The sequence below is a fragment of the Diadema antillarum genome, unplaced genomic scaffold (genome assembly GCF_040938485.1).
Source record: "Diadema antillarum isolate AM-2024a unplaced genomic scaffold, OU_Dant_1.0 seq00000932_RagTag, whole genome shotgun sequence".
Lineage (NCBI taxonomy): Eukaryota > Metazoa > Echinodermata > Echinoidea > Diadematoida > Diadematidae > Diadema > Diadema antillarum.
In genome coordinates, this window is record NW_027271783.1 from 919,852 (window position 1) to 939,367 (window position 19,516).

At 37.6% G+C, this 19,516-nt stretch overlaps 1 protein-coding gene across 1 annotated transcript in view; it reads right to left on the minus strand.

Annotated features, from left to right (window-relative positions):
• Positions 1-8,225: 8,225 nt before the first annotated feature.
• Positions 8,226-19,516, minus strand: part of LOC139741510 (uncharacterized) — a 55,361-nt gene continuing 44,070 nt past the window's right edge. The window contains exons 25-33 of the mRNA XM_071652093.1: positions 16,455-16,640; positions 15,723-15,875; positions 14,824-15,090; positions 14,210-14,423; positions 13,903-13,929; positions 13,506-13,587; positions 12,368-12,645; positions 10,701-10,767; positions 8,226-10,014 (exon numbers count right to left, since the gene is read on the minus strand). Of these exons, the coding sequence (XP_071508194.1) occupies positions 9,381-10,014; positions 10,701-10,767; positions 12,368-12,645; positions 13,506-13,587; positions 13,903-13,929; positions 14,210-14,423; positions 14,824-15,090; positions 15,723-15,875; positions 16,455-16,640 (1,908 nt within the window). The 3' untranslated portion in view covers positions 8,226-9,380. The remainder of the gene's footprint in view (positions 10,015-10,700; positions 10,768-12,367; positions 12,646-13,505; positions 13,588-13,902; positions 13,930-14,209; positions 14,424-14,823; positions 15,091-15,722; positions 15,876-16,454; positions 16,641-19,516) is intronic.

Genomic DNA, 19,516 nt, shown 5'->3' on the forward strand with positions numbered 1-19,516 from the left:
TCGCACCAAAATTACAGGATATACTTCTAAGCATATTTCAAAATCCTGTATTATATTTGAACGAAATCAGTAATCGAGAAGTATCAATATTGACGCCGACTTTCAAGTTGTCACAAAAAAAAAACTCACTCTTCGCGAGAGATCTTGGTAAACACGACATGCACAATCTAGAGCTGAAGTTAGCCGACTAGTACTGTGCGAACGGGGAATTTACGCGGGAACTAAACTAAAAAATGTCATGATTTTGGCGATTTGTGTGATTTACGAACTTTATTTTTCATTCAACTGAGCTCAAATAATTTATAAATTGATTTTTTGCTCCCGATTACTTGAAAGATTTGTCTCGTGATATTAGATGGCTAACTTCAGTCTGTGCGTGCGCAGGCCGTAGGGCTACTATCTACGCCGCGATCACTCTTGTTTAGTCCTAACTATACAGAGCAGATTGTTTTTAGCGACGACAGGAAAGTCGACAACTTCACTTATGCTTCCCGACTTGCGATTTGGTTCCAATTAGCGTGAGCAAGTGGACATGAGTCATAAAATATTTCTTGTGATTTTGGTGCAATTTGGTTAAGTGAATTTTGAGATATCTACATGGATACGGAAGTAGGTCCTACTCTAGCACTAGTTGTTATGCCTAGCGTTACACCTGCGCTTGGAACGCGAAGCGGCGGCACTGTTTGTATCTACGTGGTCAGGCCACTTTTCCGAGGTATGGGTCCTACTAAAACTAGATCTAAGTTAGTCCATGGTGTTAATACGACCACCATGAGATTTATCTCGACTACAAAAACATTGAAAATCCATAAAACAGATACCTTACCTGCAAAATTCAGCACAGAAACAACAGGGCCTGCAGGACAAGGGCCTAGATCTAGCGGCAACGCTAGACCTTGGAGTCTGGACTTTCGTCTGGACTTTCTTCAAGTTCTGGCAGCAGGGGTATGTATTGCATACTAAACGTTTACGCTGTGCCTATTGAGCGCTGTGCACGTACAGCTGTCGACGGGGCGGCGAGTAGAATCTTCTCGGTCCTTGACTGCTCACTAGACCTAGTCTTAGTTCTAGTCTAGAGTCTATATGTACTGGGTGCTGTTTTCTTTTAACTAGGCGTAAACCGTGATTGCCGTTGACTATTTTTTGGATTTAGATTTTAAGAATCACTCAGTCCTCATCTTCGTTAGATAGTTTGAACTGTGATGTCGAACCATTATCGCTTCAATGCATAGTTAGTGCAACGTTACTTACACACAGTTTTCTATGGGCAGCACGTTCGGACAATGATGCCAATTTCATTTTGCATATCTGGAATATTCCCCACGAATTTTATCTAAATAAAAATCTTTTGAAGAGATTCCTTTTAAAAATTAATAAATATTGTTTAACATGTTTATTTCAGCTCCATATTGTAATTTTACTAAATAACAGTTTTTGCAGTACTTCGTGTGAGATTTCATCAGTAAATTGACATGTGTAGTTCGTTTTGCTGAAGTCGGAGGTTGGCACCTGTGACGTATGCCAAATTGTGTGGATCGTTCCTTGGCTTGCTCGTTTTCATTTTTTTCAAAAAATCATTACAGGCTTATCCTGGGTTTTAGAATCCTCTCTTTCCAGTTGTAGGCATCAAAAAATGTAGATTAGAATTATCAGACAAGTAGAAAATGTCAGTACAGGTTTCTTTTAAAGGAAACGTTGGGTGTCGTGTGGACGTGAGGTATCACAATTAATACGCCAAATTCTTCGAATTTCCAGTAACACGTACCCTCATGTTCTTCGTTTTCTAATCAAGTGCAAGGTCAGTGCTGAGAGATCTGGGGGTGTTTCATAAAGCTGCTCGTAAAGTTACGAACGACTTTTACGAGCGACTGGTGATCAGTTCTTGTGCTGAATTATGTAAGTATAGCACATCAGAACTGATCACCAGTCGCTCGTAAGTTGTTCGTAACTTTACGAACAGCTTTATGAAACACCCCCAGAACAGTGTGATGGACTCACCATATTAAAGAATAACGTCAGATATACGATACCTCTCAAATGTAATAGAATAATCCTTAGTCCAATCTATATTCATTTCAAATCAATCTGTGTGCAGATCTTATCTTTTGCAAATATAACATATTTTCGTTATTACTTTTGTTGTTCCAATTCCTTTCTCTCCTGAGATACCTTCCTACACAATAACTTTCAACAAGTATAAGTAGGTCTCTGCTTGGAAGATCATTAAGTTCTATCGAAATACATACACATTTTATTATTTCTTCTTCCTCGCTTATGTTACTTTAATTGCATGTACCTTCATTACTGTAGTCATCAGAATTTATTTATTCTTCTATTTCCACCGACCCTCCCATGTTTTATATCGCTCTTTACTTCCTCATATTTTTAACTATATAGGGCCTATTGCAAATTGTCATTTTCCCGCGGGCCTATTCTATAATGCAAATTTGCTACAGTTTTACCCAAGTAAGATTAGTAAAATTTATCTTACTGATTAGATACTTTAATTTGTATCTTTCCCAGCATTGTTATGTCACATTCAACGACGAACCTCAGAATGCATGTACAGTGTAATAGGTTATTATTTCATTGATTTGAAACTGATAATCCCTTCTGGTAATTTGCTTGTTTTCAGGTGTATATTACTGTGTTTTAATCGTCACCAATTGTTTCAAACTTCATTTTGTTAATTTTTCGCTGTCTCCATACTGAAAGTGGAAAAATGTGAATTAAAGCATGAACGAACAAATGAACGACTGACTGACTGAATGAATGAATGAAGGAAGGAAAGAAAGAAAGAAGGAAGGAAGGAATAAAGAAATGAATCAATAAATGAATCAATTGTTGTTTTGAACAAGTGCATGTGTCCAGTTTACGTTATGTCCTAATGTGAAATACGGAAATGAGTGTGAAATGCATTCCACATCTAGGATTGCTGGTGCGCCCTAATAAGGTTGTTCAAGTCATTATATTAATCAGGGAGGTCCAAGTGATTGCAATTCATCTGTGACCATAAACAACTGGATTCCAAATGCTAGCAAGACAAGCAAGATGTGATATTTTATGTTTTAGTCTCTCCGTCCCAACATTGCATCTATTGATTTAGGTGAATACAAATTTAGAGAGAACATCACTTCGATTTCCTCGTTTCAATCACAACTAGAGCATATCGACTGCATGAGACAAATATCGGTCTGTGAAAATATTGCTTACATTAGTTTCCTGCCTTGAGTGTGCTTCTTCTGTGACCGTAAAAAACTGGATTCCAAATTCTAGCAAGACAAGCAAGATGTGATATTTATGTTTTAGTCTCTCCGTCCCAGCATTACATCTACTTTTAAAGGACAAGTTCACCTTGTTAGACATGTGGGTTTAGTGAATGCAGCAATATTAGTAAAACACATCAGTGAGAGTTTGAGCAAAATCGGACAATCCGTTTAAAAGTTATGAATTTTTGAAGTTTCTGCTCAGTCACGGCTGGATGAAAAGACTACTACAGCTTGTCATGTCACATGAGTACAACATAAATAAAGAATAAAGAAAACTCAACATATTTCCATTTTTCTCGCATGACAAAAGAACACTCGACTTCTCTCTTTCAGAAGGCAGGGGGAATAATATTACCCTTAACATACGTCAGTAGCAAGTCGAAGAAATGTGCACTTTATTCAGAAATTAAAGATTTGTGAAATTCTCTTTTTATTTTCCTTATATAGTTGTACGCATTTGACATCATACACTGTAGTAGTCTTCTCTTCCAGCAGTGACTGCGCAGATACTTAAAATATTCGTAACTTTTGAACGGATTGTCCAATTTTCCTCAAACTTTCACTGACGTGTTCCACTAATATTGCTGCATTCTTTCAATCCTTATGTATATGAAGGTGGACTTGTCCTTTAAAGCGAATACAAATTTAGAGAGAACATCACTTCGACTTCCTCGTTTCAATCACAACCAGAGCATATCAACTGCATGAGACAAATATCGGTCTGTGAAAATATTGCTTACATTAGTTTCCTGCCTTGTGTGTGCTTCTTCTCAAGTAGTCAACTGGGATTTTGCCTTATACGTACTTTTTGCTTTTGTCAAAACAAAGTTAACAGCAAGTATAAAGGGGGTAATCCATTACAAGCAGAAAAAAAAATCTTACCAGGATTTGAAAGATGAAATGTGATGATTAAATACCACATAACATAATATGCTAATTTCCCCTCTTCTCATCAGCGTTCAGGAAAATATTACAGAACCTCGCTCGTATCAGCGAAGGGTGCCAAAACGGCCATGCCTCAGACGACGTGTGCTGAAGAGGAGACTAGAATAACCCCGAGCTGAGACACTAGTTGACTGTGCCATGGTACGGCTTGCCTTGCCATCACGGTTCACTTCATTTGAGACTGGCAGTGGTTACTTCTTAACCACAGCAGACATTCATCAGTGGCGGATCCAGAGGGGGGCGCAACCGGCGCACGCCCCCCCCCCCTTTATTTTTTGTTAAAAACAAAAGAAATAAAAGGAAAAAAATTAAATAAAACACGGAAGTGCCACCAGAAATATTAGTTGCCCCCCCCCCTTTTTTTTACAGAAATCCTGGATTCTCCCCTGTTCGTGAACATGCCTTTACAAAAGAGAAACAGTAGAGTGCATGGCTTTTTGTTCAAACGCGGAAGATCCCTGAACGCATTTTCTCACATTTCTTGCCATTCCTGTATCAAGGATCAACGTTCTCGTCTTTGTATTTTGTTGTCGTTGGTGGTATATTGTTTCATCTGATTCTTCTCTTAGTGAATGTAACACGCACTAAAATTGGCAGAGTTTGTATAAATTTCGTATAAACACGTAAAGTATGTATAGCACTTCCATGGGTTGTCTACTTCCCGTTCGATAGGCCATCGTTATTAAAAGCTGTTTTGATATTCAACAAAAAGTGAAGGATATAAACCTCTTCCAAAATACTATGTCTGTATCAACGGAAATCAGTAATTCCTACAAGGAGCATATGCAACAAAAAAGTTGTCAATGATATAATTCAGTTTGATACTTCACGCTGAAATCATGATACAAAGATACATTTTATCTAGTTTCGTGTGTACCGCTAAATACGCTATGTACAAATATAGTTGACTTAAGTTTTGCCGCAGGCAATTGTTGAGGGCAATGCATTTAATTTTGCTCTCTTCTGTATCGCATTCATTTCCTTGAAAAAGACTACGTAGAGATAAAGGTCAAAGCACGTAGAGTGTGTCTTCATCGGTAGAAGATTGTCAAGTTTATATCATGAATAGGTTTAAACAACTATTTCGGCAGTGATAATGGTCCATGGTAGATACAGTTGATTCAGGTAACCTTTCCTGCTGGAAAGAACAAAGTGTCCCATAGTGTGAAATACAATGTGAAACACTGTGTGAAAAAAAAATGCAAACACAGTGTGAAATCTTTTCACACTATTAAATTCGAGCGCTTTCTTACAATGTGAACAAATTGTGAATCGTCAATTCACAGTGTGAAACAACATTACTATGTGAACACTGTCGAAGAAACGCACCACAGTGTAAAAATAATCTTCACACTGTTAAATTCGAGCGTTTTCACGTAGTCGACTCTATGAACACCTACATTGTGAACACAACACATTGTGACACAAAGTGTCTTTCCAGCGGGAGGGGGGGGGGGGAACTTATTGACAATGAGGCTGTCATGGGGAGGGGGGTACTTGTCTGTAGTGTGGATGTGTGTTGATCAAAGACAGAACAATCTGTCAAAGTTTGTTCTTGCATTTCTTTTCTTTTTTACTCGGGAAACAATAGGGGATATGTATGATAGCAAATGATTACCAATCACTATAATCACAATGGAACCATCTTCTGCAAAATCCAACTCTTATGTCAAAATAATTTTGTTGTTACATTTAAGTCTCTGTAGCATGAGATATGATAATCGAAAGATCCACGTGAATAATAACAAAGAATATGCAGGGAAACACCAATCCATTTTTAAGATGATTGAAAATCTAGAGTTAATTGAATAAACAGAAAGATTTTATTCAAGCAGTCAAGTTTCGTTTAAAGCAAATGTATATGGGAATTGAGGCGAGGCGCCTTTGCAAAGCTGAAGGGGGCGCACGCATCCCCTTTTTTTTTCTTTTTTTTTTCTTTTGTTTCAACCAAAAATAAAGAGGGGGCGCGTGCCCGGTGCGCCCCCTCTGGATCCGCTACTGTATAATGATAAAATTAATATGCAAAGTTTTACTTGTTCACATGAACCAAGGAATTGTATGTATCAGAAACATTAGCTTATGCAAACACTCTCATCATTTGATGACGTACATTACTTCAATGTCACACAATTTTCCAGTTGCATTGCGCCAAGGTTAAAACCCGATTTAGACTCATTCGTGGTTTAGCTAAACTTGAAGTTTAGTTCTGTATTCTGTTAGCGAGGTTTTGAAAAAAAAAAAAGGTGTTTCTTTGGTGCATGTGCCTACAGTACTTCAGTGCCACCATCGCTGGATGAGAAGACCCGATTCAACAAGCATAGAACGATATCAAGAAGAAAGTTCAACATAAATTTTCACTTATCACGCATAAAAAAGACCATTTGACTTGCCTCTTTTATAACAGAAGGCAGGGGGAAATTTTACCTAAATATGTATATATACGTCTATATAATACATATATTACGACAGTGTAAAAGTCGAGGGAATGCGTACTCTAAAAAAAAAATACATTTTATGAAATTCTCTTTATATATGGAATGTATATTGACATTGATAAGCTTTTTGTTTTAAACTGACTTCTATGGCTTCTTGACCTTGTGTAAATCTTTTGTATTGGTAGAGATCCTTGGCGACCATTAATGAAACTTCCAACACTTTTCTCCATCTCATCTTATCGTGAGATGCGCCGTGTAATAAAGCTTTAAGTTCAGTTCAGTTCGGTACAATTGGCATTTATTCACATCACTCCAACAAAAAAATGAAACAAAACAGAAATCATGCAGTACACAACTATTGTTTCATCATTTATTATCGTAAGAATACATAGTAGGGACAAAGATTATAAAGTATAGAATAAACTATATGTCAAATTAGGTAAGATATCCAAGAACAGCAATCAGCTGGCAATGTACATTGTGGAAGATTGTTTAAAAAAGTAGATACACATGTATACGTAATGTAGATAAAAAGTAATCCACCGAAAAGCAAAGCTTGTAGGACGTGGATCACCTTACACGTGATATGTGCTGAATAACATCCAAAATTGATTCATGTACAGCAGGCAACAAAAACATCATAGTTATAAACAATAGCTATTTTTAACTAACAAAGATACAAACCACGAATTTAGACACTACAACCTACAAATACTAGGAATATTGAGTCGTGTTTACCCGGCAATAACACACATGCACGAATAATGAACGCTTTTATACATAGATACACACAGGACACGACGACATACAAGGAAGAGAGCACTATCACATTACATAGCAACAAAAAAAAAGAGAAGAGATACGACGGAAAAGAGAAGAAAAAGTAGAGGAATAATTTTATATAGATAAGTAGGAGGGTCTATATGATACAAGATTCCACTCAATTTCAGAACAGGGGAAAACACAAACAGTTATTAACACATAATTCATTTGATTGGCAATGTTGCATCTAAAAAAGCAAATGCTTCCTATAATTGTATTCAAATGCAATGGATAAAGCAGATTCTTTTAACTTGTAGCTAAATATCACTCCTAGTTTTGATCTAGTTTAAAAAAATGTATTTTGAGAATTCATTGTTCTCAACAATGGAAGATTAAATTTGTTTGATCGTCGCGGTAGGTAATTATGCACGTTAATGATTGCACTAATTAACAATGCCGTTGAATAAACCGTACATAATTTGTTCTCCCAACGTCATCTGGCATATTTGCACTATGCCATGGTAACCGATTAGGAATATAGTTTCTTATTGTGAATGAACTTTCTCCACGATACATCTTTTCCTCTTGATCCTCAACCACACGAGTGTTGCAAAACGTATTATTCAAGGAAACCCAAACCCAACCCAAACCCAAACGCATCAGTGAAAGTTTGAGGATAATCAGACAATCGATGCACAAGTTCTGGTGTTGGAACCGCTAGATGGGGAGACTACTACAGTTCATGACGGCATGTGTGGACAACATAAAGAAAATACGAAGGGAATTCCACAAAAAAAATTCATTGTTCATGAAGTCTACATATTTCATCAAGTTGATACTGACATATTTTTATGTTAAGGGTAGTAATTATCACCCCCCCCCCCCCCTGCTTTAAGAAAGCGGTTAGTCAACTGCTCTTTCATTATGCTAGAAAAGTGAAAGCATGTCGAATTTTCTTTATATTTTCTTTATATTCTTATCCACACATGACGTCATAACCTCTAGTAGTCTCCTCATCCAGCGGTTTCAACACTTAAACTTTAAAAATTCAAAACTTTTGCATCGATTGTCCGATTTTCCTCAAACTTTCACTGATGTGTTTTACTAATGTTACTGATTTCACTCAATCAACATCTCTCTTGGGGTTTTGGTTTTCTTTAATCATTAATAGTTTGAGCCTGAGCCTTTGGTCGAGAAATAAAAATAAATACTAACCATTCTCGACGAAACAGTGATCATGGTGCCCCTTTTGTGAGTTTCAGTTTCAGTTTCCGTTTAGTTTATTTTCATTTTTCTCAAAACATAAGGAATAATCTATCTGTGGTAACACAAAGTATTTTCTGAGGAAACATATAACCAATATAACCAAGTGTTAACGTCAATTGTGCTAATGAATTATTCTTAGAAACTTGCATCACCCTTTCCTACCCTATACTTCTTCCTCAGTTTTTCCTCCCAATATCATTATCACCATTTATCAAAGAAAAAAAAATAATACTCTTATTTTCCCAAATGAACTGTCAAAACTTCATAGAGACAACTTTTACTACTTTATAGGCTATGATGCCAATATAAAAAGAAAAAGAGTACTTTTGTTCCAGAATGAATTCTGTTTCTTTAACTTATACTATAAACATTTCAATTTTTGGAAAGTTCGATCTTCCCTCTGGATGTTGGACCTTTGACTTCATGTCATTTATCGTCACAGTATATTTAATCTGCACATGTTATTAAAAATGATAATAATCCCCACCCCCATCCACACACACAAACACACATACACACACACAAATACACACACGCACAATTCCAAACAATTCTTGAAAGTACATGTAGAAAGAACTACCTCCGAATGAATACACCTATGGGGTACAACAATGCGGGGAACTCATTTCAAGGTAAACACGGAATACACTCATGTATTCTCTTCAATGTCTTAATCATTTTGTCTTCCAGGATAACGGACCTACTAAACAAAAACGTTATCTGATTCTTTGTCGTTTCCTTTGTCGTGCGTAAAAATGGGATTGTTATACCATTGTAACTCACTTCCGCTAATCGACTGTGTCATACCGTCAATATGACTAGACTCAGAGAGAGTACTCTCTCTATATTTGCGATCATTTTTGTGAGTTTTGAAAAGGCCACTTGTAAGAGAAGAGCTCAAGGCAGAGACCGTGCTGACTTTGCGTGACCCGGAACTACTTCCGTCCACGGAAGCTTCCCTGCCAATGCCGCAAGCCAACCCCCACTGTTTGCGCACGACCGGCTTGCGCACGCAGTAGAGTAGGAAGATGAAGAGGCCCTGGAAAGAGTTGAACACAATGAACAAGGCTTGGACGACGTCACTGATACCGTCGATCAGAAGAAGGTATCCAGTGACCCAGGTGAGACCGAGCAGCACCAAAATGGTGACTGCGTTCTGAACGCGTTCGATGGTTTCGCGACGCTCAGCGTGTTTGTCTTTTTTGACCTTTCCGCCCACCTTGGCGGAGAGCGCCAACTGGCGGATGACCAGGATGAAGATGATGACGTTAATTAGTAAGATGACCGCCACTGGGATGAGAAGACCGCCGACTTGCGACCACAGGTCTGGAAAGCAACTGTACGACAAGCAGAGGCATATTCCACATTGATGGGTGTTCGAGCCACAAATAGAGACATATTTCCAAGACGATTTTTTTTTTTCTAAATCAGCAGCAAAATTTAGCCTGTGTGTTCGCAGATGTTTGTGCAAAAGCTATCGTTGACGCAAACGAAAAAAAAAAACAAGTTTGCCCTTAACTAAGACACCTTTCAGATGGAGAGTGTATATAAGTGCGAAAAACCGAGGTATCAAAGAAAAACATTTGCAAGTCCAATGAAATATAACAAGGTGTGGAGTATTTGTCTCTTCTTTTCACTGGAAGGATCATTTCCATAATTATCTCTGTCACATTCCTTACCTCAAACTTCCACTGAAATACGATAGGAGTCCGCTTGTGTCATTTATGATATTTTCCTACAACTGCGAAAATTACATTGATGAAATGAGTCCAATTTAAAGAAAATGTTTAAGGAGGTCATACCTGCGACCTTGAAGGTCACAAAGTCCGGTGACGATTTTTTTTTTGCTATTTTTATGATGAATTGATTATTTGTTCTCGTTTTCCATCATACGTGCCTCCTGCATCGATGTCATGGAATGTTGATTACGGAGTCATAAAGCCTTTTTATTACTTTAATATAAAGAATACTCGGATCAATGATCACGACACAATAAAGCAAAACAAGAAAATCGTATACTTACACTGTACGCCTGGTATATTCGTCTCTTGCAATGGCCCCGTTTATAATGACAACCAATGCTGGGATCCCTGTGTAAATGTGATGGATTGGAAAATTATAAGAAAAATGCGAATGTCCTCTTACTGAAAGATCTCTTTTGATTTTATATAATTCATTAGTTTTGTCGTATATTTCATATTGTAATATCGTTTGGGGAAATTGCAGTACATCAAAAATAACCCCTTTGTTATTACTAAAAAAACGAGCTATTCGTATGTCTCATACAGAACCATTGTTCAATCATCTAAACACTCTAAGAATACAGATATTCACATTTTACAAACAGGTATACTTATGTTTAAATATAAAACCAATCAACTCCCGTTTTGTTTCAAGATAGGTATAATGTTAATTCAAATATACATAATTACCCGACGCGTCATTCACCAGATTATCATTTAAACAATCCCAAACTTATTTTAGTTCAAAGATCAATCAGGCATCACGGACCGGACGTATGGAACGCTTTACCAATTATTTAAAGTCATGTTCCTCTCTAAATTCCTTTAATATATCATTTAAGAAATATCTTATTTCAAAATATCAGGCATCTTAAAAGATATGATATGGGTTTTTTTTTTCTTTAAATTTGGACTTATCAAGTTGATTCTTTTTTATTATTCATTTACTTATTTTGTATAAACATAATTTATTTAGTAATAAACGAACATAGGTTTTCTTCAAATTTTCAAACTAATCAGTATATATGTATTAACCCACACGCATAATACGTGCACACACACACACACGTGACGCACTCACACAAACACACACACAAATACATTTAACATAAACACATGCATGCCCAAAACCATGTTATACGTACTCACATCCATAGAATTTGTTTTAGTTGATTTATAGTAATAAGAATAGCACATTTCACTGCACTTACTGCTTTTTATTCACTACTCTGCACATGTTGCTTTTTCTTCTTTTTTTTCATCCCACTGGCGTCCCCTTGCGGACGCCACAAAATTAGCACAAAGCATTTCAATGGCAAATTACCCATTTTGTAAATGCATTATCATGTTTCTTATTTCCTTTTTGAGTTTCTGAGGCTGCCATCACTATCAAGTATGTGCTTAAAGACGGCAGGCTCCTTCATGTTTTTTCTTCCTCTTTATTTTGAAACAAGTGTATCCTCGATTCCTTTGATATACTGTTATGTTTATACCTTAAAGATTGTGATTATGATACTATGAATGTAATGGTTTGTTTTTTGTTTTTTGTTTTGTTTGTTGTTGTTTTGTTTGTTTTTTTTTTTGCTATTCTGTTGTCAGATACAAGTGTTGGCCTTTTTTTTCAATATTTGATTACCTTGAAAAAATGCAAAAATAAAATCGAACTGAACTGAATGCAATAAGGAAATGAAAACCATGACAGCGTTAACTCACGAGGAACACATTCGTTTCTTTTTCTGCTAACATTTTTTTAAGGCTTTTCTCCAACCGACGAACTAACAGTCAATTCTGAATAAAACTTTGAAGAGATAGTGTACTTTCACTTAGGGCCTATACTGAAGCAAAAATAACATCAAGGAAACTTTGATGTGGTAACCAACATGATATTGCCTAAATTTCAAGCAAAATTCTAATTCATATCTTAATTATGATGTTGCTGTAGCCCTACCCCATGCTGCAAGAGCCGCTTTCTGCAGGAAATTCGGCACGTAGGTGTTGAAAACTTGAACAATGATAAGGTACGTGTTGTAGCCCTCAACGCCCATCCAAGCAATGGATGACAACATGAAGAATTGGACCAGTCCGGCTAGGGCGCCACAAGCGACAGGATTTGCCCTGCTCTGTTCCAAGTCTAGCGAGCTCATGATGAGGTAAGTGGCGTAGAGGCCAATCAACGTGCCGCAAAGGCACATGAACACACGGTGGGTCTGCCTCTCGCGAAGCTTCCTAGGAATAAAGGAAACAAACCGATTAAGAAAATAAAGGTTTTAGCCTATTCAACTTCAGTGGAATGTAGCTATCTAACCAAAAATAGAAGAAAAGGGAAATCATGCAGGTGCTACGGAAAATGGTCACGAGTGGATACTAAAGATGAAGACACTCACGGTCAGTCAAATATCCCATAATTCGAAAACTCGGTTTGTTGACTAATAAACTTTTAGTTTATTGCCGAAAATATTTATTTGCCGCAGAAACGTATTTTCCGTTAACGGGCGGTTCACGATTGCCCCGTCACTGTACCGGCATGATAACCTGGAAACATTGAACTGCACATTACTTGAATATGAGACCATTCTGAATCTTCACACAACAACAGATATATAATGTACTCTTAAATGAATCCAACAAGGATTGGAACAATCATCCCCTAGCATTCCAACTGAATCCCACTGACCAGTTACTAGCCATCCCCTTTAAATAGTTCTAATATGTGAGTAAGGGATGGAAACAACCACTATAAATATTTGAATCTGTATAATCGATGTTAAATATTGTTAAATGTACAAAATGGTAACAATAGTTATAATTAAAATGTTTGCAGACTAAACCGTCTACAGTTATGGCTTATTGAGAAAAATACTAATATCTCCATATCTGTTAGGCTTTATTGCAAATAATTTTCTACATGGTAAGTTGTTTTGTGATACAACAGATCTACACATATGCATCAAATGTGAGATCTTAAAAATCTTTAAAATCACTGTTCCCAAAGGTAAACAGGACCTTTATTGGTACGCTTCTATGGCGAGTTCTGTCATCTTGGAAGGAAATGCCTTATTTGTTGATTACTCGTAGTTGACTCTTACTTGTTGCAAAGATACGTAGCCAAGGCCACAACCAGACATACGATGGACACTACGCAGCCAATGTAACTCAGTGCACGAAGTGCTGGGTGCCCCGAAGACCCTCGGATCCATGCTTGAAAACAGCATTAAACGTAGATCAAATTTTTATCACCCTGTCTCTTTATTGTTTTCCACTTCGTACAGTAAAATTCAGATGATCATCGTCTTGTAATGCCAGAACAATTGAAGCACTCATAGTTAGATCAATATACCATAAAATATCAATAAGCCTAGAAAAATATAAATGCTTTTTTCTTTTATTGCCTCCACCTTCTCATACAAGGCATCAAAACACTCATCTTTCTTTCCATATGGCTTTTAAGATATTCCATTCCAGATATGAGGCATCTTTCTGAACTGTAAGCTGTGTATATTATGTGTGTGTCTCTGGGAGCGTGTGTGTGTGAGTGTGTGTGTGCGTGTATGTGTGTAAATGTTTGATCAGGCCTGTAACTGGAATTTTTATACGGGAGGATTCAGAATAAAAAAAAGTGTACTTTTTAGTTGAAGTTTATGTTCCCTTCTGGTGTTCTACACATTCAGGTGCAAATGAAAAATATATATGTATATATATATATATATATATATATATTTCTGGTGCCATTTCCGGTTACCTCCTTCCCCCCCCCCCCCCCCCCCCCCCCCCCCGGTCTCATTCTTTCAACTCACCATCAAAACTGCGAAATTAGTGAGATGGGTGCAGGAACAGGTGTGGAACTCCGGTTTGCTCAAATTTCCGCGATCGGTCGAGGGTTCCGAAGATGGGTCCTGGGTCACAGCGTCAAAATCTGTTGTCTGTTGTACATACTCACAGCCTTTGGATGACCAGTCACTGATGGTGAAATTCCAAAATACGCACGTCTGGTTCTCGTAGTCCGGCTGCAGTCAGAATCAATTAGAAATAATATCACGGCACTTTACTGCGATTGTTATCTTTTCACTTTATAATAACAGAACAGGAATATCTTAGAAATCAATTTCCATCCAACTCTTTCCAGAGTATGAAAATAAGGGAATAAATAATGATCCTTGGTATACATTCCTTGATTGCAATATGAATTAAGAGAACAAGCGGTACATAATCTAAATGAATGTATACAGAGTTTCAAACCAAATTTAACATAACAAAGATGTATTGACGTTCTGAGAAGAAAAAACACAAACAATGGTCCATCAAAACGCAGTGCTTGTATATTATGTACATCTTAAATGGTCTATCCATAAACTTGGTCAAGTATAGTGTTTAAATCACCGACGAATAACGAATGTGCTTTCTTACCTCCAGAGCGGTGAATGTTAGATTTATGGGTTGGGCAAGGTTCTCCAACTTGACATCGCCGACACTCAATGAAATCACGGGCGTATTCGCAGTACGATTCACCGTGGCGTTTTGCTCGCTGAAGGCAACGATCGAATCGGAAATGAACAGCCGGGGGGTAGAGAACACGTTCATGATAATCTTGATGTTCTCTCCACTGGAATTGCCTTGACTAGTATTAGATGAAGAGGAAGCTGCTATACTCGAAATTCCCGGAGGGAGTGCCACCTATTAACAAAACAAGAAAAGTGCATAATTTATCAAGGGAGTTATGATAGTAGTATGTTCTTTACTTTTGAACGTACGAATGGTCTTACGTATCACTTGCTGCACCATCTTAACTATCATCCACGAATTTCCCTATCAATAAAAAGAGCACAAAATTGATGAATATGAACCCAAGTTGGTACAGCATAGCGTGAAAAAAAATGAGGATCCCTGTCCTTTGCTTTATGACATCTTGGCGAAGAAAGCAATACAGCAGAAATGTCAACTGAGGAATAAAGCTGAGAGAACATGAGGAAGTAGGGGCAGATGTTCCTTGTGAAACTTTCTGAATTTTCTGTGGATATGTATAACACAAGATTGTCTCCACTAACTGAAATTGCATAATGAATAAAAAGAAAGGAGGTAATACGTTGTCCCCTACCCCTATACCAAGCAAAAGAAAAGACAATCAACTACTCTCTGTACAACGTACCTTGCGTCCTTCCGCAGAACTGCAGAGAATTATACTGCACATAGACATACAATAATTATCAACTTTGGTACCTTATTGCGTTTTGATGTCTTTAGTGAATCACTGATATGCCTTTGCTCTCCTTGTCACCACTATAATTTGCCTAGTCTAGTGACGTCACCTGTGCAATCAAATCGTCGATCTCTTCAAATTCATCTCCACTGCCAGCTGTAGTGTTCAAGATGATCCGAGACTGGCTGTAATCTACCGCACTGCCCCCTGTCACTGTCAGGACAGCGCCTTCTTGTAAAGTGTCAGAGCGAACGGAGGCGACCTGAAGGGACACATTTACATACGTAGGTAAATAACTAAACAATTGAACAAAAACAACAAAAGAGATGTACAGCCAACAGCTACTACAAGGTAGATGACGTATATATACAAACTACTCACTCCATTTATGTTTTGATGACTTTGACTAAATGGCTAAAAAGAAAAAAAAGGCGCATAATTCATAACTTTTGAACTGACTGTCTGATTTTTCCTCAAGTTTTCAAGGAAGTTAATGTTTTACCAATCTCTCTGCGTTCGCTAATCACCATAGGTTTAGATTGCTTGTCCTGGAAACCTCGTTCCAATACGCCTTGACAGAATTATTATCATTTCTAATGTAAACATTAAAACCACAAAGGAAGTATTATTATGAGCTCTAATCATATATCATATATGTTATGTTTTTATTTACATGTACTATGCCTCATTATGCAAGGATATGAGGAAATATATACATGAAATTGATTTTTTATCATAATATCATGATTACCACATTGTCATTATGACATGAAATGAAACGCGTGTGTATCTCTGAGTTTATGCAACTAGAGGTGTGTGTGCCTTTATTTTGTTTAAATACCTGAACTACGACATTCTCCTCTGCAACGTTGAGGGCTTCTCCGTCTTCAACTTCCGTGTTCCTCAGCTGCTGTTCGAAGGCGGTGACGATGTCGGAGATGGCGTGGTTGTCTTCTTCTGCGCTCTCTAGCTGAGAGCTTTCCACGGCTGCGATGTTGCTGACTATTCTTACCACTTCCCTGGTCACCTTGGTATCATTTTGATCAGAAAGTGAGAGAATAATGATTTTTTTGAGCATTGCGCTGATCACCCACGTAAGCTGGGACGTGGTGACGTCATTTATTCAATTAGGACTATCATGTATCAGGCTCAGGGTGGGGGGGGGGGGGCAGGAGAGGCGGTCCCAATGTGGCATAGTAGAATCATGAATTCTGATACATCTTTACTTCATTTTAGAAAGTTTCACCTTAGAATGTCAAGAATGTGAAAGTTTTCACAAGAGTTTAGGATATTCATCATCGGTTGCAATTATGGATTTATTAGTATAGTACATGGCAGCGTTTGCCATTTACGTTTATAGCGTACATCGAGACGTTCGAGAAATTTAGCTCGGTTGATACAATATACTCGTAACACACATATTTTATATAGATTCATTTTGACTCTAACTTTGTCTGGACATATTCGCCGGGGAGAATTATATTCTGCTTTGAACATATTATACCAATTAGCCAATATTTGCAATCAATTTAATTAACTACCAACAATCACTCATACGTCAGCTCAACAATTGCTGAAATGAAGTGAAAATCTGAAAGAATGTACCTATTTTGCCATCCTGCCTCTCCAAATTTTCTCAGTCGTCAATACTTAATACTTAGCTTCTACATTTTCTTCAAAAACTAAAAAAGAAAGTGCACGTTCTGTATTACACATTATATAACAGTCAGACCGCAGCACGTATGCTAATGAGCAGATCCGACAAGATTTATTCAGCACTCTCGTTGACGATCTTTGCGTTCGAAAGGTGTCTCGTACGTGCGAGATTTTGCGAGAGTTTGACAGGGCTATGGTTTTCACAGTGTAGCGACTTGTACATACATTCATCATGGCTACAAGTCACGGTAAATTGTTCTCCAGACTTTGATCTTTATTTTGATACTAAATTTGCGTATAATATCGGTTCTTATCATGACGATATAATCAGTTGAATTTGTGTAAATTTTACCTACTTTTCACGGAAGATTTTGTCGTCTAAAGTTCGTTTTTGGTTGCTGACCGGATTAAGAAACTGTTGTTTCTGATTTTGGCTTTTTCGTAGAGAGAAAACTTAGATGCTCATCATATATTTGAGTCAAGGAGACGCAAGCATGATTTATACTAGTTTTTCCGTTTTGAAATGTCTGTAAAATTCGCTCTTAAGCCAGAAGTATGCTCCACACAAAGTGTACAGTGGCGCGGAAGAGCTCTTTCATTGGACAGTGCTTGCATTCACAGTCAGACCGCAGCACGTATGCTAATGAGCCGATCCGGCAAGATTTATTCAGCACTCTCGTTGACGATCTTTGCGTTCGAAAGGTGTCTCGTACGTGCGAGATTTTGCGAGAGTTTGACAGGGCTATGGTTTTCACAGTGTAGCGACTTGTACATACATTCATCATGGCTACAAGTCACGGTAAATTGTTCTCCAGACTTTGATCTTTATTTTGATACTAAATTTGCGTATAATATCGGTTCTTATCATGACGATATAATCAGTTGAATTTGTGTAAATTTTACCTACTTTTCACGGAAGATTTTGTCCTCTAAAGTTCGTTTTTGGTTCCTGACCGGATTAAGAAACTGTTATTTCTGATTTTGGCTTTTTCGTAGAGAGGAAATTTAGATGCTCATCATATATTTGAGTCAAGGAGACGCAAGCATGATTTATACTAGTTTTTCCGTTTTGAAATGTCTGTAAAATTCACTCTTAAGCCAGAAGTATGCTCCACACAAAGTGTACAGTGGCACAGAAGAGCTCTCTCATTGGACAGTGCTTGCATTCACAGTCAGACCGCAGCACGTATGCTAATGAGCCGATCCGGCAAGATTTATTCAGCACTCTCGTTGACGATCTTTGCGTTCGAAAGGTGTCTCGTACGTGCGAGATTTTGCGAGAGTTTGACAGGGCTATGGTTTTCACAGTGTAGCGACTTGTACATACATTCATCATGGCTACAAGTCACGGTAAATTGTTCTCCAGACTTTGATCTTTATTTTTATACCAAATTTGAGTATAATATCGGTTCTTATCATGACGATATAATCAGTTGAATTTGGGTAAATTTTACCTGCTTTTCACGGAAGATTTTGTCGTCTAAAGTTCGTTTTTGGTTCCTGACCGGATTAAAAAACTGTTGTTTCTGATTTTGGCTTTTTCGTAGAGAGGAAACTTAGATGCTCATCATATATTGGAGTCAAGGAGACGCAAGCATGATTTATACTAGTTTTTTCCGTTTTGAAATGTCTGTAAAATTCACTCCTAAGCCGGAAATATCCTCCACACAAAGTGTACAGTGGTGCGGAAGAGCTCTTTCATTGGACAGTGCTTGCATTCACAGTCAGACCGCAGCACGTATGCTAATGAGCCGATCCGGCAAGATTTATTCAGCACTCTCGTTGACGATCTTTGCGTTCGAAAGGTGTCTCGTACGTGCGAGATTTTGCGAGAGTTTGACAGGGCTATGGTTTTCACAGTGTAGCGACTTGTACATACATTCATCATGGCTACAAGTCACAGTAAATTGTTCTCCAGACTTTGATCTTTATTTTGATACTAAATTTGCGTATAATATCGGTTCTTATCATGACGATATAATCAGTTGAATTTGTGTAAATTTTACCTACTTTTCACGGAAGATTTTGTCGTCTAAAGTTCGTTTTTCGTTGCTGACCGGATTAAGAAACTGTTGTTTCTGATTTTGGCTTTTTCGTAGAGAGAAAACTTAGATGCTCATCATATATTTGAGTCAAGGAGACGCAAGCATGATTTATACTAGTTTTTCCGTTTTGAAATGTCTGTAAAATTCGCTCTTAAGCCAGAAGTATGCTCCACACAAAGTGTACAGTGGCGCGGAAGAGCTC